This window comes from Hevea brasiliensis, unplaced genomic scaffold, assembly GCF_030052815.1.
Source record: "Hevea brasiliensis isolate MT/VB/25A 57/8 unplaced genomic scaffold, ASM3005281v1 Scaf180, whole genome shotgun sequence".
NCBI classification, from domain to species: Eukaryota; Viridiplantae; Streptophyta; class Magnoliopsida; order Malpighiales; family Euphorbiaceae; genus Hevea; species Hevea brasiliensis.
In genome coordinates, this window is record NW_026614674.1 from 24,400 (window position 1) to 47,866 (window position 23,467).

Below are 23,467 nucleotides of genomic sequence, written 5' to 3' on the forward strand. Positions count from 1 at the left end.
GATGCACTGCAGTTTATTATTGACTAGACAAAACAAGCACACAGGGCGATACGATTTAGATTTTATTCAAAGTCGTCATCACCATCTAATTTTGTCTCGTCTTGCTGCATCATCATTTTCTACCAACTTATCTAACTTCTCGTTGTACAAACAGTCATAAACCTAATCCATTAAGTGCCTCCTCTTGATCTCCCAATCCAAATACAACACTTCACTTGCAACACATGGATCTCTAGCAACATAACCCCAAAACTGTATACATCGAACCCTGATCTATCAATCAACCATTTGAATTCTTCGATACTCGGAAGCCATATATTTGAGTAATAATAACTTCAATGAAAGCTTATTGAAATAGGATGAAGGGAGTAATCGTAATTTACCCTATCAAGAAATTAACCGTATGGAAAAATCCCTCAAAAGTATCTCTCACTTGACATTCACGAGTCACCTTTAACTTGTCGCATAGCGAGATAATGGAGCAGAAATAATTCCTTCAGGCACGTGAAAGCATCTTGTTTCGTGGGCAATCAATTACTTAGGCCTGCCCTTTCTGAGGGATGGGATGGGATGGGATGAGAGTAATGCGGCGCATGCACCCGTACAGTCTTAGACAAAAATTCCTCAATAAATTTGAAAAATAAAATAAAATGCGCTGGCACCATGCAAGCTACATGGCGGATTAAATTAATGTACTTACATTAGCATCATCACTTATGCATTTAATTCTTGTCCCTAAATATTTATTATGTGTATTTCTAACTTTGACAAAAAAAAAAAAAAAATCAGTGATTGTGGGAATGACTGCTTTTCTAATTTTGCTCTTTATTATTATTATTATTATTATTATCATTTGATACTCTTTGATAATGCATTGGCTGTAAGCATTTTAGTGCAGCAATTTAACTTCTGTTGGATATGACTTGGTGGTGATTTTTATCTTTCATTTTCTGAGACTTCCATTCCCATTCTTCCTCATTAATCTTTTCTTTTTTTTTTTACTTGCTTATTACTTTTTATAAAATAAAATCAATTCAAAAAAAAAAATAAAATATTTTTTTTTCTTAATTAACGTTATATTATTTATTTTAGCAGAGAAAGATTTCAATAGGTAGACAAATAAATAATAATTGAATAAATAAAAATAAAATTTTTTAAACAGTTAAAAAAGTTAATTGATACCATCGTTTAGTCCAGCAATTTAACTTCTGTTTTGATAGGAAAAACTAAGATCTTTTTTCACTAAATCCAAACAATTGCTGTAGTCTTGTTCAGTTGACAACAGGGTTTTACAGTAGAACAGATAAAAAAAAAAAAAAAAAGTCTCAACAAACGCATAAAATGACCCACCTTCCTTTATTAAAGGTATGATAGGAAATAATATACATGATGATTTACATTCAATCTGTGCACAATGCCGCTAATCGGTTTCCCTGTTATCAATTGTCTCGAATTAAGTTGGTTGGCTCGCTCAAAACATACTTGGGCAGTTCATATTTCGCACCTGCAAGCACATTTTGAAGGCAACATGAACATGGAAAGCACAGAAAATATCATCGTATAAACCACTTCAATACAGGAAAATCCAGCACGCTGTTACCACAAGGCATCAAAAGTGATGGTAAATCCGCATTGCGTGGATTTCATAGGTTGGCCCCTTATTTGGAAAGTAGAATTTTACATGAATTTGATTCAATTAATTTATTTTTAGTTAATTATCTTGTTTGGAACAGAAGAATTTAATTCTTTTTTATTTAAAAAATTTTTTATTTTTAAAAAATAGAAATCAAGCATGATAATTGAATTTTTTTCTTGCAAATGATTTATTTCAAATGAAGCCTAAAAGTAATTACCCAAGATACTCCTAGAGTTTTCTCAGGAAGGTTAGGATTGAAAAAAAAAAAAAAAAATTAATTCTAAGAATTTAACAAGGGCTAACTACCTCTTTCATCATAGCATATTGTCAAATCAGCATTTTGAACAATTACACCAGCACTGTCCACAATAGCTTGCGCAAGGGTTAGGTCAGCTTCAGCAGCAGCTCGAAGAGCATCCCAAATCTCTGCCACACAGGAAAATTGGTATTTATGTTGTGAAACTAAGCGTATAAAAAAATTCAAAGCATATTACGTACATTTTCATGGAAATGCTAAGACAGCAAATAATTTGTTATTAACAGTAAAATTCAAGCCTGCTTCACTTTGCTTCACATGAAATCCATGTCAAGACTAAATGATGTGACATAACATATAGGTTATTTGGAACCAATTGGAACAAATAATTTCATTTCCATACAAATTTTACTATATTAATGAATTTTATTTCTAACAAAAGAGAAAAGAAAAAAAAAAGAATTCTGCTAAAAATTCAATTACAAATTAATAAGGTTTGGTATAGCATTTATCAGAACTTAAAATTTCAATCATTTATATTTGGACAAGAGAGAGAACAGAAGAGAGAGAGGATTGACAAGAACAAAGAATACCAATTCATTTACAACTTCTATTAATTTGATGAAGTTTGTGACAAGTGAAATGAGCTCCATATAAAACTAAAAATGTCGAATTGTAATTGTAAATGAATTCATTAGTCATTACTAGGTAAAACATAACGAGGATGCAAAATATTTGTGAATTCCATAATAAAAAAAATACTTTTCCAAACATTATGATAGTCATCATGAAATGAAAAAAGACTGCAATTATACCAGCCACTGAAATGATAAAAATATGAGATAGTAAAACAATTAATGATTTACAATGAAACATGGACATAAGAGTTAGGTGGTAGCTGGGTGGTAGCCATGTTGCAATGGCAACATTTAACTCGAGCAATTCCTATCAATCCATCCTACCCCGTACAAGTGGGGGTTGGATATACAGCTTCTTGCATATTCAGGTCTGATTAGGGTAAACCTTTGATCCAAGTGAACCAAGTTCCAATCAAACCCCTATCAACACTTATAGCACCTACAGCTAGAATAAAACATATCCTATTATATCCATTGATTATAATTGGCAACTTAATGAAATCTTATTCTTGTCAATTCTCTAATTCAATTTCATATCAGTGTGAACAATAGTCTGCACATCACCTATTTTCAATATTTTTGCATTGTTACCAACATTCAAATGATATATTATGGACTTCAATAAAAAATCTCAATCCAAGAATAGTGGTGCCTATGTCCCATATAAGATTTAACAACAATTCCACTCTGACCTCTCCTCATGCATATAAGTACAAGGGTAACAGGTACTTGGGTTTCACTGAACATCAATTTTCTCTCACCCTTACCTTCCCTTGTTTTAAATATGATCTTAAACTGGTTTTCCCACCATTCTAATCCTAAGACATTGAAATCTGGAGAAAACATATAATCAAACATGCAATTGAAAATTGTTAAGCATGGTTAGAAACATAACTACAGAAATGGAAATAAAAGGAGCAATAGATGATCTACAAAATAATTACTCAGAAAGCAAAACCTTAACATTAAATGCACATCTTCAGTCTATGCATTGTTACATGGAAAGAATTTAGAAGCTTTTGGCTATTAATTGAAGAACCAAAATTGAAATGTCAAGAACAAGTTATGGAATTGTGGTCATCTTTTCAAAAATCAAAGTTTACATCCTAGAAGTCAAGGCATCAGCATGATCTGTTCTCTCTCATTTCAATACCCTGCACCAATGCAAATAATTCAATGTGCAATTACACTTGAATTTTACTTTTTCAGACTTCACTCTGGTGGTTCTGCTATTATCACCACAGCCAAATGATACTGTAGCCTATGGAAAGTTCATAATTTAAGAAAGTAAAAAGGCACACACCAAGCATTATCTCTTCCTAAAATCTAAAAGCAATACTCAAGTAAGAATGAATTTCAAAATCTGTTCATGTCTGCTGCTTCTTATTAGTCAAAAGAAAACTCCTAATCACCTAAATTCACTCTCTTGAATGTCTTTTCTGTTCTTCTCTCTCCCACCATTATTTACTGATATTTCGGTCAGATTATTACTAATTTTGTCTCAACATGAGATCTTTCCAAATTTTTTTTCAGGTTTTCTTTCCTAATCTAAAAAACTCAAAGCACACTGATAACTCGTGTCTTTATTGGTTCAACCTCAAAAATCACACAAATACCAAACTCCCAACACTAGTCACTATCAGCCTTTACTGCATTTCAATTACAAAATATGCAAACTCCGTCAACAAACTAACAAACAGAGACTAACAGATCCACAAAATTTACAGTATTGTCCAGTGGTAAACCTTAGTCTTTCAATTATACCAAACCATTTTCTTCTCTATCTCATCTTCCTTTTTCCTTCTTTGACCCAATCAGCAAATTCTAGTGGAACTTTTTCCTTTTCAGCAGCAGTGCTGCCCAATTTGCCACTGGATTCACCAGCTACACTGTCAACCACCAACATAGCTGCGTGAAGCTCTGCATATTTAAGAAGGCATGCACCCTTTGTATATAAAGGCTCAACAGTCCTATTATCAGGGAAACTTTATATTTTTAAAACTTGTGAATAGCTTTTTGGTTACATACAAAATCGGAAACAAACACTAACACAAATTTGAATTTTCAACATAATTAAAACATTAAAAAACTATTTGCGAATCAACTTCTTAAGTTCAATCGTATTGTTTGGTGAGGAATATGGTGTGTGACACAATCAAAGCAACATAACATACCAAAACTCTCCATGATTCTCCATTTAAAATGTTCCCAACTATTTTAAACATGCACTTGTTTATATAATTATTTGTGGAGAGTCTTGATTTCCAAATTTTCTGTATTTCAATTCGCTTTAGTTAGAAGAAGACAAGGGAAGTTTTCATACTCAGAAAAGGATCACCTGTCTTCCTCTTCTCACTCACAAAATATAATTAACAATTATTATGCTCCAATTATAACAATATGCTACTCAAGCGTAGCGCTGGATGTCCATAAGGCATTCTAGTATATGTCATTAGTGATAACTGATAACAAAGTCTATGGGAATCCTACCTTTTCTTCCACCATAGTGAGGAGCAGTATCCCAAAACTCATCACGCAACTGTATAAGCTGAGACTTTGTTATAGGCTGAGGATGCTTCCAAGGTTTTGGCTTCCGAATCTTCTTCACAGCCCCTGAAACAATTCAAATTGTCCATTTGTTAGCCTGATTCTTAGCCAACAATTACCTTTTTAGGTTCAGTTCTATGTTAAGACTACCAAGTTCTGTCATAAATTACACTGATCAATACATACATGTATATATAAAGCACTATTGTTAGAATCTTACGATTCTCGATTCAATTCGTATGATTCATTTTGATTTCCCATCCCAGCGATTCAAATCTATGGGGTGAATCACAAATATACCTAAATCGTGACTAAATCTTACGATTCGATAGTAGATCAAGTGAATAGAAACGAATAGACTGATTCGGTCGATTCTTTTTCTAGAGGATTGTTAGATCATATAGTTTCAAAATTTAAGATTTCACTTTATTTTTATTATGAGAAGTGCACATAAAACCTTCTCCTAGGCTTTTTTTTTTTTTCCACCGGCCATTCTTTTCCCTCACTTTTCTTTCTTTTTCTTTTTTTTTTTTTTAATTTACTCTTCTAATTATAGTTGTCAATTATGACATTTTATGTTTACATATCCCAACCTTTTAATTTAACCTGCTATCCCTTTTTATTATTTAATTATTTGATCAAATTTAAACGAGAGTTTCAACACATGCACAATAATCATTGTCTACAAGTTCATAATTTATAATAACATAAAACTATATAACATAATATGAATATATTGTTCTATTACAAAGTATACTTCTGACTAGCTAAATGATAGTCTATATTTATTAAAATATGTTATTGTGACATTGATTTACTTATTTTTTAGAACATACATCATTTTTAATTAATTTTGAGAATTTTTATCAAATCTTATGATTCGATTCGATTCTCGATTTACAAAAATGAAGATTTCAATTCTCAACTCAAATCTTAATTTGACAAATATGATATAAAGAAGACTTTCATTAAATTGCTGCTTAATTTTGAGTGCTATTGCCTATTGGTTGATTATTTTATGATATATTTCAAAACAACCTAGAATGTGATAAAATATTCCACCAGAGAGGGAAGAGGAGAGAGGGGGAGGGGAAGGGATGTGGTGGGAAGGAGAAGGAGGGAGTCCTAATTGCTACTTTTCTCATTCATCATCCATACAATTCCATTAATTGAGTCTCGTACCCCTAAGAGAGACAGAGATCCATTATAGTCTTAAAAAAATGAAAAGGGATAACATTGTGAATGGATAAAGGTTAAGTAAATCCACGCATGCAAGAGCACATAGATGCATGCACGAACAGCGAAATCTTGAAATATAAACTTAAAAGGTCAACCTAAAAGATATCCATTATACTACAATTACACAAAAATGGTAAGCAAATGAAGTTCATGATAGATGCAGCATCTTCCAAAAGTCAATGGAACAGCAAAGCAAGGGGACTCAAAAATTGTAATTAGAAATGCTACTTAAATCCTCACTACGTTATATTCGTATTGGAATTACCTAACTATCAAGTTGACCAAGTAGGAGCAATCAAATTTTCAACAAAAAAGATAACCAGTGTTGTTATATATATGCATGGAACAGAGGCAGGAGGGTACAAACTACCATTTGTAATGGGTCAAACAAAGTACTACTTAATCTTCAATCTCTTGCATGAAACTAGGTTTGATACATGATGGAAAACCAAATCGCAGTTCATCAGAATTTTGATTTGGTTAATATCGACTAAACAAGACATTGAATGTGCTGCCAAAAGATTAGGTTTTCAAAAACCTGTTGAAGTGAAACCATTTTTCCTTTCCTTGGAAACAAACAGCAAATTTTTCCTTAGTACATGCATCAAAAACTTCAATTGTTCTTTGTTGAACTTTACACCAAGTGTATTTCCTAATATAGGAAAAAAAAGAATTATCCTAAATTCAACCCTAGTACATAATTTCACAATTCAGCTTCTACAAGAAAGCCTCTAAAATTGAAAAATTCATAATTAAAATATCTAGATTAAGCTCATCAAAACTTCAAATAGCAAGAAAATCAGCAAACACATTGCAATAATCACACATCAGAACATAAGAAATAACAATCTCCGCAATGCATAAGGGCGTTCAATATCACTTTAACTTATTTTATTTCCAAAAAAACAAATCCGCTTTTACAACAAGTACAACATTAAAAAAAAAAAATCTAAGACATTATTAATTCTCCTTCGCTTTTTTTTTCTCCTGCAATTTCTCGGAAACCAAACAGAAGCTAAACCTCTGGAACACAGATAGACTAACAAATCGGGAAAATAAAAGAGATAAAAAGAAACAGTGAGCTCACCATCTGCTTTAGACTGTGAGGATCCAGCACAACCCATTCCCTCTTATCTCTTTTTTAAAAGCAAAAATAGCAGCAACTTCAATCAAGAGAAACAGAGAGAGAGATTTCTAGAGAGAAAGAATCTTCATTGAAATTGAAAGGAAGTCAAAATGAATCAAAGAGGGTTCTATTTTTTTTTTATTTTTTTTGGTTTATTAGGGGTTATTTATAGATTGATTGTCGGGTTCTATTATTACCTTTTTGGGTTCCGGGGGAGTTGTATGTGTGTGCTGTAAAAGTTCTACTCCGTAATCCGATGAGTTTGCATAGGAAGACATAATAAAAATAATTAATTTAATTATTATTATTATTATTATAAAATTAAGTAGAGGACAAAAAAAGGATGAATTGTGTAGAAAGGATGATCGCTCAATCATAAGAAAATTTTTGGAGAGAGGTAAAGGAAAGGGTGGTTGGCTGTCACGTTCGCTTTTGCTTGTATTGAGGGTTTATGGATTTTCCTTTTTTTTTTTTTTTTTCTCAATTTGTTGGTGTGGAGATCCAACACCATGCTTAATTAGTTTATGATTACTAATGTAATTACATCGAAAATCATCTGCAATCATATGTAAAATCAATAAATCATGTTAAGGGTGACTAAAATTAATAAATCATGTTAAAGGGGAAAAAGAGGGTCCTGAGAAAATTATTTTAAATTTTATTATTATAAAATTTGTAATATAATATAATATAATATATTTAATAAAAATAAATTACACAAACGATAATAAAATATATAAATTTTATTTTATAATATAAAATTTTAATTTTTAATTTAAATAATATAAAATTTATATATTCTTTGAACGTTTAAATTGACATAACATTTATCAATATATATATATATATATATATATATATATATATATATATATATATATATATATATTACTAGTAGGTTTTGAATTAGTTAAGTATTAATCCATATAATTTCAGGGTTGAGACAATATAAGGGAAAAAATTTTAAAAAAAATTAATTATAAAATGTTATTTTTTAATTAATTAATTTTTTTCTTAATAAGTATTAAATTAATGAAAAAAACGTATTTTTTTTTAATTTAGTAAACATCACCCTAATAAAAATAACTTACAAATGGATCTCTAAAGGTCACAAGAGTTTTATATTATTTAAATTAAAATTCAAAAGTTTTATATTATTTTAATTAAAGATAAGAGGTTTTGTAATAAAGCTTTACCCATTTAATAAGTAATTATAACAATTCACCTTGTCATTCCAATCTCATAAAAAAAACACTTGATTGCTTATGCAAACAGAAGACATGAGCCTGGCATGAATCTACTACTAGTAAATTTGTTATCTGGCCGTAACAAGACAAAGACACGAGTCTCAAACAAGAAGCTCGTCCTCATGCACGATGAATTTCTTAACCGCAATGCTCCTAACAAGATGATAGATTATTATCAGTTTCCTTCTGGAAAGTAACAAAAGCGACTCAATGTTCCTCATATGGGGCAGCAGGTAGATCAATAATTATCCTGAGCTGCCTCAATCCCTATATCCAACAGACAAATCCTTGCTTAAGGTTAATTAAATGTCAACTGAATGTGAGACCAAAACGAGTTCCAGTTGATCAAAATGGGTAGGAATTGTCAGATCCATACTTGCTTCTCATATTGTAATGGTCAAATTTTGGATTATCATAATTCACAGGCTTCATTTCAACAGGTTTTGTTGGCTCTGTCCCGGCTGCTCCAAAAATCACCTCTCCACTCTTATCACGTTGTCGATGCCTTGTTCTCTCTTTGTGGCTCTTGGGCCTGCCAGAAGGAGGCACCTCACCTGATCCATAGAATTCTGCATATTCTTGTCGTTTTGAGGAACGGTGCTTGCTTGTTAAAGAAGGATCCTTGAAACTGGATGACTTGATCTTTGGTGGCTTCATTTCTGAATATTTATCACTAGTATCAGGAGTATGGACCTGCCGGGTTTCAGACAAAGGAACAGGAATACTCTGCCTCTGCACTGTTGGGGGTTCAACTTCATCCTCAGGCATCCTTAGGGAATCTTTCAATGGTGTGAGGCCTTTGGATCCACTCGATCTGAACCATGAAGGGATTAAGAAGAGGAACATGCTAGCCAATGCCTCAAGTGCGAGCTTCGAAAGATCAATAATAAGCTGTCCAAAAGAGGGCCACTTAGGATCCTCTTTCATGCTCTCTGTGATAGGAGTCGGTTTCTCCATACTTGGGTACTCCATAAATTCACCCTCTGAATATTGCTGCTGCATTAATACAGGCATCAGATTAATACAAATACATGAAAGATTATCTACTGCATTTGGATAGGAAAGTAAGAATGTGGATTTGAATTTGTGTTTCAAATGAAAAGGCATAAAATTTTAAGACAATGTCAACTTCAAATACTCTCATTTAAAATCCATGTCTATCCGCCTGGAGCCTAAAGTGAATGAGAATTCATATATTCATTGAGGCAGAAAAATAAATGCAACCTTCCCAGATCAACTTCTAAGAGTAATAAAACTACAAAAAAAGCATTGAAGCCTGATTGATGACAAATCTCATCCCAGCATAAGAAAGTGTCAGAGCCGGTAGTAATTTATATAAAAAAAAAAAAAAGGACAAAAGAAAAAAACACCATCGTCAAACTGCATATTTGGATTTTAAAGTTAATTTGAGCTTTTAAAAGCTTTGCTTGAAAATATTACCTTTCTGGTAGCCTAGTGTTAAATCACAACTTTACACATTTGGCTATTAGAAGAGAGAAAAATACATTATACTTTGATAGGCTACTAAAGGCATTGGACGGTAAGGATTTAAATTTTTCACTTTCTATATCTATTAGAGATCATAAAAATTATAGATAAAATTCCAAAGCAAAAATTATACCATTCTTGAGAAGAAAGAAGGCCCAAATCCTTGTTGAAGCATACATGTAACATATCCAGCCAAGACGACCCCAACAACCATAAGGAAATCTGCCAAAAGACCCGTTTAGTACTAAGTAAGCAATAGACAATCCCAAAGGGAATTCAAAACCTATGTGATGAAGGTCTTCTCTTCATTGCTTCTGAATAAAAGCCAACATACCTATTTCCTGCAATATCTCACTTATAGGCATGTCCTCCATAATGGAGCACAGTCTCTATGGAAATTATATGCAATAAAGATGGTCTAAGTTCATGAAAGAGATCATATGGATCTGAATTCTTAATATGGTGTAAGTAATTCTTCAAAAAATCATATTTAATTAAATTATATGGGACCAAACCTGTAGCAGTAATTGAACTGGACTGATAATCACAATCTTCTTGGTTGAGTGAGATTTGTCGAAGAGCAGCATTTCCTCTATCAACAACTAACAAAGAACATGTGGAGTGAACATATACCACATCAAAATCAGTTGAGAACTTTGCATCCTCACTAGGTCCATCCCTGTAGCCAGCAATATTTGATTTCCCACCAGCAATGGTTGTCACACCTGCAAACGAATTCCATATTCAACATCTTTATTTTATATATACAATCAAGATTTTAACTTTGAAGAAGTTCCAATGGTGCTGACATCATAAGTAGATATAAATTCTCAAAAATTGTTTACATGTGTTTAACGAGATGCACTTTTGATTTGCAGTTCAATTGCCAAACAAAATAGATGTTCACTACTGTCTGAGACAAACTGTGCATACCAGCATCTCCATTCTCACAGATGGCACATGCTGGCATCATAAGTAGATAATATAGATTCTCAAAAATTGTTTGCATGTCTTTATGTAGATACACTTTTGATTTGTAGTTCAATTGGGAAAAACAAAAAAAAGTTGCTAAGCAAAATAAATGTTCACAACCTAGCGTCTGAGACAAACTGTGCATACCAGCATCTCCAATCTTTCTGATGGCAAGATTCAAGGTATCAGCGACATACACATTCCCTTTATCATCCATGGTTACACCTCTGGGATGATTGAAACGGGCTTCATTTGGTTTTCCATCCACATGCCCTGTATAACCTTGAAATGAACCAGCCACCAATCTTGCCCTACTGTCTGCAATAACAAAAAATAAGACCACAATGTATGACCTGACCCACCCACCCACCCCCCCAAAAAAATAAATAAATAAATAAAATAAAATAAAATAAAATAAATAAAACATTAAATCCCATATTCCCAATTGTTCAATTTAGTTAATAAATTTTAGAACCCCCCTTTCCTCATCAAGCAAAAAAGAGCACCAAACATGGCCAGAATTCCATGTTTTTGGGGCTATGAATAACAGGTATTATTAATAGCTCTCGAAGCAAATTTCATATTATCATCCAGGGGGATCTATTTAGTTGTAGATGCAGTATGGCACTTTATTGATAAGATTCTTATGTTTTCCTCTCATAAGAAAAAAGGAACACCATGCTGGCTGCTAGACTTGAATGTAAACTGGCTAATGAAGTACAAGGAGAAGAAGGGGAAAAAAAAAAAGAGAAATTGTCCCTTTCTGCCAATAAGGAAATCCAATGGTGTTAGGGGCACATATCACCCATATCTCAGTCTCACCCAAATTCCTAAACCTATCTGAACCTTATCACACTAGGACTCCAAACCCCACCATACCTCTTCCTCATTCCCTATTGGTGCGGCCCCCCTTTCCCTCTCATCCTATTGGTTGGAACACCACACCTATATCCCAGTTTCACTCAAATTCTGCAACTTCAGTTGTTTAAGTTATCTAAAACTTATCACCTGATGACTCCAAACCCTATTACACCTCTCTCTCCCAAAACCCTATAAATACCTTAAAAAAAAAGGAAGGAAAAAAAAGGAGAAAAAAAAAAGAAAAAAAAAAAAAAGGAAAAGGGAAAAAAAAGGGAAAAGATTCAAAAAATTTAGAGTTTTTTAGAGATATTTTAGAGCTATAGGAGATTTAGAGAGATATTCAAAAACTCTTTTAGTTCTTTCTTTTTTTTTTTCTTTTATTCAGTAAGATATTCTTGCAAGATTTCTTAAAGGTTAGTTTTTGTTATTTTCTTTTCAAGATCTATGCCATGTAATATTTAATTTTATGTTCTTTGTCTTTTAATTTATCTTGCATGTTAATGTGAATCATGTAATCATGTTTAATTTGAAGGGATACACAACTCTGCACATATTCAGTTTTCTGTCTCCTAAGTTTTTATTACTTTCTATTATCTTATGTATCTGTAAAAATTTTTAAAAAATTATATTCATATTTTAGACGAAATTTTATTAATTTTAGGCTCAAGAATTACTGAAAAATCTTTTGTATTTTATAAGTTATGGCTATTTGAAATTAGGGTTCATGCAAAAACTGATTTGCAGTATACCCGAATTTTGAATCTCATATCTCCCTTGTTTATTAATATTTTAGTGTAAATCTGGTGTCTAAAATTAATTTCAGAATCTTATGAATCTTTTCCAATTGGTTTCGCATTCATATCTATTGTGGTTGATGAGTTATGAATTTTACAAAAAAGTAGTGCGATTCTGTCACTCGAAAAAGTTATAATTAGTGTAGACTATTTGGCTAGGGTTTTGTTTGTTTATAAACTTTATGATCTTGTATGATGTGTTGGCTATCTTCTGTAATTTTTTCATGATTTTTAGATATGTCTAACTATTTTTCGAAAATCAGACTTCTTGCTACTGTTATTCTGCCAGAATTAAGAAATTGTATGTTTATACATATTCTTGTATTTTCTTGGGTTTTAATTGATATTTGATCATTTTTTCTGTGTTCTTTTAATTCAAGAGGTGTTATGAAGTGTTTGTATCATGTTAGAAGACTGAGACCATTAGGTAGTTGTAACTGATTAAGAATTTTAACCCCTTTAGGAGACTAGAGTTAGAATCCAATGTGAATTATTATTAGTATTTTCTTATTTTCTTTATTTCCTTTATTTTCTTTAGTTTCTTTATTTTTTACGACAAACAAAATTGTAAGTAGCTCTAAGGTAAGTACCAAAGAGTGCATTTGCATGGAACTTACATGGAACTAAATGGGAGTAAGCAACAGATATCATTGTCATACTAGAAGAAAGAGATATCATGAAGAAAATGCCATTTTTTTAGGGTAACTTGCCCCAATGGCAACTGCAATTACTAACAAATAAGTAATCCTAAATTCTTAAAATAATTATTGACATGAAAATATAGTAATAATAGGATTTTTATTTGATAAATTAAAATTAACTTTTTTTTGAATTTAACTAACTTTTTTATGTAATTAATTTAAATAAATACTTGGTAAATTAAAATTAATCTTATTTATAAATTAAACTAACATTGGCATGTAAAATAAATTTAATTTAATACTTGGTAATTATAAAATAAATTTACATATTAGAAATCTTTGTTAGGTTGTGATTATTTGGGCCTTATGTGATATTAGAATAAATTACATATGTACATAATTAATTTAGTTTAATTATCCTTAGGGTAACTTGGTGAAAAATTAATTAATTATTTTAAATAAAAACTTAAGGTTATTTAAAATTGAATTTGTTTGTAAATTAAATTCTCAATAATAAATTAATTTTAGTCATCTGGTAAATATCATTTAAATAATTAGCAACCCCATAGATAGGAATTACTTATGCATAAAAATTATTTATAAACAACAACCCTTTTGTGAATTACTTGCGTGTATTACTTGCGTGTAGTAGGATTAGAATTACATTTTTAAAATAAAGTTTAATAAAGGAATAATAAACAAGATTTCTAGAAATATTAGTAGAGGACTGACACTCGAATTAACGAGGTTAGACCAAGCGTAAGGGGTGCCTAACACCTTCCCTTACGTACCCACTATCCCGAACCTAAACATTGGGCTATGGTAATGACGGTTGTGAAAACTCTGCAAGGAGTAAGTTGTCATCTATGACCTTCGAAAGAAACACTGAATATAGCACGGTTATTACCCGGATAGCGACTCCTAACTATCTATGCCTTCGTGGCATAAATCCTTAGTACCGTGGTAGTGTTATGGGAAAACGGTACTTACTAGTGGTTTAATTCTATTAGGATTGTATAAAGTGCATGTCCAGGAAATACTGTCTAAGGAGGTGTTATTTAAGTGAGACCATTATGACTCCACCATTATGACTCCACCGTCTTTCCTGGACATGAACAAGTACATTTTATATAATTCTAGTGGATGATATTTCGCCTTACTATGACCCCCTATCCCACATAACAATTATGTTGAAGAGTTTTGCAGCATTTTCTTACCATTCAAACACAGCATAAAATCAGTAAAAATGGAAAGAAAGAAAGAAAGAAATGAAAGAAAAGGAAATGAGCAAAGCAAACGTACATTGGGACAATGGTGGAGTAATTTTGACAATTTTGCTATTAACTTCATCAACAGCATATAGTTCACCATCCTCAGAGACACGGATTTTGTAAGGAACAACTCCAATTTCATTTCCTTCCACAATAGTCTCCACTAAGTACCCATCTTCAAATTGAAGAACATTTCCATCTGCTTAAAAACAAAAACTCCATGGTAAAATATGAAAGAGATTGATCATTAACTAACTAAATTTCTTTTTATATAGAAAGGGGGCAAAATGGCAGGTATTACTAGTCAAATTACCTGACTGGGGTGTTTTGGAGGATGATCTAGCAGTCCATTTAAGAATAGAAGACAAGCGCTTAATTAATAGCCCTGAGTACCCAAAATTTAAAAACCAAAAAATGTAACTATAGGTGAGAGAGAGTGGAAAAAAGGCATGCCCATTAATCAACCAGATCATAACAAAGATTTGAACATAATTTTACAACTACTCAAGAGGCCAACAAAGAGATGGGTTGGTTTGGCCTAGGGAATTTAGCACCATGAGAAAACAGCAAGTGGCAGTGTAAACAATGCAAAAGACTCCTACAAATTACAATCTATTAAAGCAAAAAAGAGTGTATTAAAGTAAATAAGCATACCATTTACTAAACAGATCAAAAGAATAAATAAAAGCAGAAGCAGAGAGAGAGAGAGAGAGAGAGAGAGAGACCTGCAGGAGCAGCTTGAACTTGAAATTGAAAAGTATAAGCAACCAAAAGTGCTATTACAGAAGCAAAACAGAAATGGGATCTTCTCATAGCTCTTCCGAAACAGGCTAAACTGAAGAAGAGAGAGAAAGATCAGCTGATAGTTATAAAGGGTTAGAATTTCAAGAGAGCATGAACCGGTTTGTTAGAAGCCGTGCGTTCTGCTAGTACAGCGAGTTAGTGGCCTGGAAGCAGCAAGAGAAGGGGCAAAGCAGCTTTTCTCCCTCTCTCTCTCTCCAATTACATGCACCTCCTTTTAAAACCGGATCTGGAATTAAACCGGTCTCGAGGGAGGCCTCAGGTTCCCATGTTAACCCACTCAACCCCGGTTCAATCATTACCCATTGCAGTAAATTGAAGAAACCCAGAATCCCATCACAGTGTTGAAATCGTTATATTTGCACGAAATTTTTGTTTAAATATTTTCAAATTAATTCACATGCACTAAAATTAATTTTTTTCTTAAAAGCACTTTTTTAAGAAGATTTATTTCTTATTTAATTATAATGATATTCATGCTCGTAACGTTAATATTTTTTTTGAAAATTTTCAAACCTAGGCCGTGTGAAATATGAATACTAATCGGACCATGGTAAGGACCGGCTTCTAATTTAACTCGGTAGTCCGATCTGGACATTGCTTTTTTTTTTTTTTTTCCTTTTTCTTACAATAAAAGTGGGATCGTTTTTCAAAAGACTAAAGTAGAATTTTAAAGGATCGGCAAAAATCAAGAGGCTTGTTTATTTATACATGAGAAATTACTATGCATTCTCATGAGGGTGACTCAAATGAAATTATTTCAAATTATATGTTCTTAAACTTACAATTTAATTAAACATAAAATTTAATTATTTTTAAATTAATATATTTCTCAATAACAATAAAATGCAAAGAGAAGGTGGAACATAAACAATAGTCTCGCACAGAGGCCATAGCTTTCATAAATTAGATAGATCCGCAAGGCCCAGAATATAGCAAGTGGACCTTCTCAACCCAGCCCCAACATATAAGAAATAGAAATGGTAAAATCAAATATTTTTTTTTTAAAAACCGAATTTTGATTTTATGATCTATTTATATGTAGTTCTAACCAAGAAATAAATGCAAGAAATAAAGGTAATAGGCAGATTGTGTTGGAGAAATAGAAAGGACCACAACAAATTTATTGAATGGATTGTCCACAACTGTTCCCTAGTATTAATATTACCACAACCGTCCACTTCGTACAATCCATTTCTTTCTGCAAGACCCCACCCACCCTCATCAACTAGATTTTTTTTTCCATTTATTAGGAGGTGATGCATAAGAATGGCAATGTATGGGGCAAAATTAGATATTCGATTAATCAAAGCTGGTGATGGATCTGTTTTGGGCGACCCAATCTTGAGAGTGTAAGATTTCTCTACAGCAGAGCAGAGTCATATTTCAGCGCCTTGGGCTTGCGATACTTTCTCAACCAGAAATTGAGGGTTGATCTTCTATGGCGATTTATTTTGTGCCCATTTTAATTTTTGTTGGGCCTTTTGCTCGCTTAAGAGGCTTGAAAAGTTAATTTAGGGATAGATTGATTACAAATTGTCTTTCTAATAGGACTAGTCTTATAGGTAAGTTGATAGATTAAAGCCTACCTAAAAAATTTCTCCGTGACACGATCCTTAAACGGAAAGTGTTCATCAGTCTTGTGGTCAAATGTTAGTCTGTGACGGAGCAAATTGAAATAAAGTAGGCATCATCACCATCATGTTGCTTGGGGACCCAAACTGGCACAACGTCTAATGATTCATCATAAATTTAAAACATATCATATCTCAACTTCCAAAACAAGAAAAATTAAAGTAATTTATATAACAAATGAAAGAGACAGAATGACAGGGAGAGCACCAAGTTGGATACTGCGAACACATACCTATAATAAAAAAGTCCCCCACCATATATTTTTTTATTTACATAACATAGGGAAACGAGGCAAACTTACTAAACAAATCCCTCTGTCATTTGCCTAATATTAACAAAATTGCGAGCATGTCTGATGTCTTCCATAATTCAAATAATAAAATCAAATGTTGCCCCCCGTCATCCTACCACAACGGTCCATTCTACGCGCTTTTCCATTTCAAATTGGACACTAAAAAACAAAACAAGGCAAGTAGCCAAGCCACACTTCTTCATCACCTAACTATTACTAAAAAAACAAAAGATGAAAAATCATGACCATGGCCTGCTGTTCCCGCTTTGATGCTGTGAGATGATCTCCTAATCGTCGGATGGAAACTAAGCATCAATGAGCCCCCACAAGGAACACAAAGCTATCCCCACAAGGAACACAAAGCTATCAGGCTACTCACTAGCCCCAACTGACTCTTACCCGTGAAGAATCATGACTATGGCCTCCGGTTTGATTCATTATTCTTCGTCCTCTGTTATCCATGAATTGAAAGATCACCGATTTATCCTGCTTTGCATTTGAGAGAGGTAGACCTGGCACTGTATAATAGTTTTACCAATCCTAAAGCCTGGAATTACAGTGAATGCAACTGGTGGGTCAACCTCTAGTGCATTTTCGGACGAAAGCAGTGCATCCTCTGATACACATTCCATGTAAACTTCAGAAAAACGGCATCCCCTGCGTACTTGAAAGATTGAGGCCTCTGGCTCGAAGGAAAAGGCCAAGCAATGTAGTAGCCACACCCGCCTTGCCATTTCAGCAAATGAAGTGAAGAAGTTGGTGTCAGGGAATTCACTGGAATTCACGATGCTTCTTTGGCTCAAATTGCCAAAGAATGATGTTTCCATCTGGGGATGAACAAGTTGCAAGTACTTGGCCCGGCAAAATTTTGCGAATGTCGACTTGGGATACTCTGCAAGATATTCCTTAGCTTTCACAGATTTTAGTTCTGTAAATCTCCTGAAAAAGTGACGTTGCTTATTCTTTCTCTCTGGTAAAGAATCGCTTGGAAGGGAGAAGTTTGGCAAATTGAAACCATCAAACATTTCCCGGCAAACAAAGCATTCAAACGCGAAGCATTTATCATCAGCTCTCCAGTAGACCACGTCCGGTACAATCGAATTGGCTGCAGCTTCAAGATTCCAATCGGTAGCTTTCATCTGATCAATCATCAACTTGACAAAGCTTCGGATTGACTTCACTGTAAACCTAACAACTGCTAGGAAATGACTAGGACTCAGACCTGATCGGTGAAGATTGTCAGGCATAGACAGCTGTCCACTCTGATTTAATCTCTTCTCAAGTAGCTGGTTCTGTCTATTGGATTCCTCCAATTTTTCTTTAAGATATATGATCTCAGAATCCTTGAGCCTCAAATGAGACTCCAATTTCTTCCCCATAATTTCATAGGTCTTTGAAACACACTTCTGCTCCTGAACTTCAGCCAACAGCATAGTAGTCTCTGACAAATTATCGAACTGTTTTTTAATATAACACTGCTTCAACTCAGCTAAATTCTTCAACTCGGAAACTACCAATTTATCAGCTGCTTGGATCCCATCAACGTCATAAGGAGACTGAGCACACTGTAGCTGAGCATATGCTGCTTTAACAGAGGAAATGCTGGCAAACAGTTTTGCAAGAAGAGCTTCCATAGCCAAACTCCTTTGGTGTTCCTCATCACTGCTGATTTTGAAGGATTGGCGCAGACTGACTGTGCTCTTGTTGCCTATCTTCTTATCATCCTTGACCTTTTCCTGGGACTTGACTTTTTGCACACCATCAACTGGAGCAATCCCAGTTGCAGCTCGAAGATGAAGAACTTTCGCAACTGTGCGTGCCAATCTACTCTTTTTTGGTGTCATGGAAGATAGTTTCACAGAATCCATCTGCAGATAGATACAACAAATGATGGAGATGATAAAAGCATAACTTAATGAAGATTTTAAGTGACTTTAAATTAAAAGATGAAAAAAAGTTGCGACAATAAAGATTCAAGAAGATAGCAGTGATGATGAGAGCATTGAAGAAAAGAGAAAAGCAAAATACTTTGACACTTATATCGAGACCATTAATGGAGGAAAGAATTTCCTTCTGTTTGTTCGTTTACCTTTAAAGAGTTTCTGATTTACTTCTTTTCAAAAGAGTAAAAGATAAAACTTTAACGAAGGGTAAAGCAAAAGGGTCAGGGATGAGAGGAGAGGAGAGAAGAGAGGAAACAAAATAACTACAAAGAAGAAGAAGCCAAAGGAAGATGGATTAAAAGACAGCACACTTAAAAGATGAATTTAAAATTCCCATATGCCTAAAAGATGAATTTAAAATTCCCATATGCCTATCAAAAGAACAGTAGATTCCTCGGTTGCAATGAGAACAGAAATTCTATAAAGAAAGAAACAAAGGGAAAGTAAGCGTATGCGTAGGAGTACACAACTCGTCTGGTTCTGCCTACCATCTTTTGTTCCAGTTCTTTCTGCTGGAGTCAAACTATGCCTACAATACAATTCAGCAGTGTCCGGATAGAAACTTTCTCGCAATAATATTATAAGTAAACAGCACTAACAGCAAGGAGAAACAAGCAATCAATTATTTTTAATCCAATCTTGAAATCCTCTCCTATAATAGCAAAAGAAGGCTATTATTCTATATTACATTTTATTTATGGCACAATCATGTCTTCATGTGAAATCAAAAGTCAGCTTCATCCACAATGTCCTATTCAACTTCCAAACAAAATAGAAAACCAGAGAGTGGATAAGCCGCACAGCAAGAGAACTAATGAGCATGAATAACATTTTTCCCCCCCTCATTTGAAGTTCTGCTATAATAGCATCAAGAAACTGTGCCACACAATTTCTGTAGAAAAAGATGAAAATTGAACACTAAAATTGGTATATTTTTGTGCTTTCAGCTTCACTTCAAAAAAAAAAAAAGAGTAAAAGTTGATATTTTCATAAGAACAGGAAAATAAAATGAGTATATTCCAATTTTTTTTCATGTTGAACACAAACAATTCTTGATATGAGCATGTTACTTGTTGCCATATACGTATCATCCATGGGACCATGGTGGACGACCATTGAGCACTTGATTTCCAGAGGAAGTAGTCTACATACTGACAAAATTAATTTATTTTTGAAGTTGGCAATGCAATGGACAAAAAAATAAGATTGGCTAACGGTGATGGCATCAAATCCAAGTTCATTTATATCCTACCTTCTTATACAAGCACTTTAACTTCTGAATGCTTGTAATCCAATGATCATCATCTGTATAAGATAGCTTCAAAGCACAATCACATGCTACCAGAAATTTAAGCTCACTTTGGAAAAAAAAAGATTAGTTTCAACGAAGGCTCCAGGGGAATTGAAGAGCTAAACACTAATGGATTTCAAATAGCCAACTTAGTAGGCTGAATCTACATAGTTTTACAAATGCAAAAATGGGTTTGGATCAAGTCCAAATCATTAATCTAATCATCAATCTTGTACAAGTAAAACTCCATCGTTTTACAGTTTTCCAATTAAATCCTTAACTGAAAAATTATAAAAGCAATCACCCACCTCCGTACACTCAATCAATCTTTTTGTTTTAAATTTGATATTAATCTCTTGTTTTATGAAACATACACCACTCGTACTAACACTCCATCACTAGTCTTATTGACAAAAAATTATTTAAAAAAGTTATTTAATTAATTTTAAAATTTATATAATTAAAATATGTCAAATTTAATTTATTAATTTTAATATTTTTTAATTTGAGACTTAATTCCAAACAGGTCGTATAAAAAAATAGCAGGCACGGCTCACATTTCAATGCGAAAACGTGTGAGGCACGTGCCTACCTAGTAAGGTGCAGTAGTTCACACGTACACGGGCCAAAAATAGTAATTTGGTAAAACAATTTATATGCCGATATGCATTAACACAGTAAAAACACAAATATACCACGAGAAACAGTGCGTCTTTTACTCTTTTTTTCGTTTTCAAGCTAAGATTTAACCATCTAATAGCTAGCTATAATTATAATAAAATACCAGCATTATTAGCCATTCGATTACCGTACCTTTGATTATGCAGAGAGATTTCGTCAATTTCTCTTCATATAAACGTAAATCTCAAGGTACAGAGACCGACACCGACGGCCGACCCCGCTATTGACCCCTCTACAAACAAAGGCCGAAGACCAAAACCCCTGCAATTAAACCACAACAAATCAATCATCAATCAAACAAATAAAAACCACTACATTAAGAAAAATAATCTCCAAAGCCTACCAAACTTTTTTTTAGAAGAAAAAACAGGAGTTTACAGAACGAAACTCCAAAACGATCAATGAAGAAGCCCAAAACGACGATCATAACACTCAAAACTCTTCTTCAGGATAAGGTATATGTGGATATATAGAGAGGGGGAGAAGAAGAGAGCGAGGCTAGCTAGGTATATACATACAGTACAGCCATAACCGAATATATAAGCCATTCTCCATATCCAAGAAGGAAAAAAAAAATATTAAATCCAAAAAAAAACCAGAGAAAAGCCAACAAAAGAAAGAAAAACAAAAAACATCAAAAGGAAGAAAGTTTGTTGAGAAGTCACCAGTTACAGCTCTAACTTACCTGACGAAAGAGATGAAGCTTCACCAAAAATTCTTTCAGTTTGACCAAAAAAAAAAACTGACACAGCTCTTCTCTACAACTTCTTCGCTGATTTTTTCCAAAATTACTCTAATCAAGAAACTGCTTTTCTTGAAGCAGAGATCAAATCGCCATTGCCATTTCAGAGAGAGAGACAAAATAAAAATAAATAAATAAATAAAAAGCTCTCGCTAGAGGTCCAACTCTCCAAGAGAGAAAAATCAAAAAAATCCAAGCTCGAAGGTGGAGTAGTGATATGAAAAGACCAAACAGGACAGAGACTAGGAAACTGTCCGCCCATTGGGGATTAAAAGAAGATTTGGGTTGGGCCTGTGTTTGGTATTTTATTCTTGGTTACGATCTTACCCTTCATTTTTGTAGAAATTACCTAGCCGTTTAGACATGGTAGTGCTTCCAGTTTGGAAAGATGGTAGGAGTATTTTTGAGATTTCATACGAAAGATCTGACATGCAATAGACCTTACGTAGGTTCGTTGGTGAATGGGGAAAAACGAAAGGTTCGTGTTTGGCTTTATAAAGAGTCTTGTGTGTGAACGCTTCCACTTTAAGGGAAACGTACGTGTTATTTATATTTAGCTGTTTTCAGGCACGTGGCAAAACAGTCAGACATTTATGGAGCCCACAAAATTGCTGATGATGTTGACAGTTGTAATCTCAATGTGCTTGGAAATTACAATCTTGGCCTTTTTTTTGGGGTAAGACGACACCGTAACAGCAACAATTTTTCTTTGGACTCAAATTGGAAAAAAAAAAGCTTTTAATTTAATTGAATTAATTTCCTTTTGTAATTACTAAATTTATTATCTCTCTCTTTTTATTTTCATTTAATTTAATAGCATTTTAGAAAATTCTAATAAATTTTCTTACACTCTCTTTTATACACTTCATTTATTATGGGTATATATATTACATTTATATAACTTCAAATATATTCATTAATTTAAATTTTATTTAATGGATTATATTAATTTAAGTTTCTTAGATTTTATTTAACAACTGTTTTTAAGATAGTATTTAATATTTTAATTATAGTTAAAATAAGGCTTCTCTTATTTATATTGTTTAATAGATAATGTTTATAATAGTATTTAAAAGTTGAGTGGATACTTCATAAAAAAGTTATTATTCATAACCTTAACTTTTAGAAGTTGAAAGTGCTATTTGAATAGAGTTATCAATAAAATGATACAATTAATTTTATATTTAATAATAAAAATATTTTAAATCACTATATAAATAATCAACTATTAACAATTAGCAAATCAGTTGACAGCTACTTAAATAGCTACTAAAATAATTAATATTACTGAATATGGTCTTAATAAATTTAGCAAATTTAAAATTTTCCATTAAAAGAAATTTCATTTATCAAATAGTTTTGTTTT

At 32.9% G+C, this 23,467-nt stretch overlaps 3 protein-coding genes across 8 annotated transcripts; all 3 read right to left on the reverse strand.

Annotated features, from left to right (window-relative positions):
* Positions 1-1,187: 1,187 nt before the first annotated feature.
* Positions 1,188-7,615, reverse strand: LOC110670295 (uncharacterized). Of its 2 annotated transcripts, none has more exons than XM_021832285.2 (4): positions 7,404-7,604; positions 5,021-5,143; positions 1,943-2,062; positions 1,188-1,504 (listed from the first exon to the last, which is right to left on the reverse strand). In XM_021832285.2, exons 1-4 carry the CDS (start codon positions 7,438-7,440, stop codon positions 1,440-1,442), a joined length of 345 nt encoding a protein of 114 aa, XP_021687977.2. In that variant the 5' UTR covers positions 7,441-7,604; the 3' UTR covers positions 1,188-1,439. The 2 variants fall into 2 exon arrangements, with proteins under 2 accessions (XP_021687977.2, XP_057997655.1); XM_058141672.1 differs by lacking the exon at positions 1,188-1,504 and adding an exon at positions 4,276-4,438 and having other exon boundaries at positions 7,404-7,615.
* Positions 7,616-8,682: 1,067 nt separating this feature from the next.
* On the reverse strand, positions 8,683-15,723 carry LOC110636572 (uncharacterized). 2 transcript variants are annotated; one of them, XM_058141670.1, is made up of 7 exons: positions 15,442-15,723; positions 15,030-15,101; positions 14,748-14,915; positions 11,297-11,467; positions 10,693-10,902; positions 10,311-10,399; positions 8,683-9,682 (listed from the first exon to the last, which is right to left on the reverse strand). In XM_058141670.1, exons 1-7 carry the CDS (start codon positions 15,527-15,529, stop codon positions 9,035-9,037), a joined length of 1,446 nt encoding a protein of 481 aa, XP_057997653.1. In that variant the 5' UTR covers positions 15,530-15,723; the 3' UTR covers positions 8,683-9,034. The 2 variants fall into 2 exon arrangements, with proteins under 2 accessions (XP_057997653.1, XP_057997652.1); XM_058141669.1 differs by having other exon boundaries at positions 8,683-9,685.
* Positions 15,724-17,793: 2,070 nt separating this feature from the next.
* LOC110636566 (protein GRAVITROPIC IN THE LIGHT 1-like) lies at positions 17,794-22,452 on the reverse strand. Of its 4 annotated transcripts, none has more exons than XM_058141662.1 (4): positions 22,045-22,452; positions 21,492-21,620; positions 19,876-19,916; positions 17,794-19,312 (listed from the first exon to the last, which is right to left on the reverse strand). In XM_058141662.1, the coding sequence occupies exons 3-4, from the start codon at positions 19,876-19,878 to the stop codon at positions 17,918-17,920; spliced, it is 1,398 nt and encodes a 465-aa protein (XP_057997645.1). In that variant the 5' UTR covers positions 19,879-19,916; positions 21,492-21,620; positions 22,045-22,452; the 3' UTR covers positions 17,794-17,917. The 4 variants fall into 4 exon arrangements, with proteins under 4 accessions (XP_057997645.1, XP_057997646.1, XP_057997647.1 ...); XM_058141663.1 differs by having other exon boundaries at positions 19,876-20,279; XM_058141664.1 differs by lacking the exon at positions 19,876-19,916.
* Positions 22,453-23,467: the final 1,015 nt, after the last annotated feature.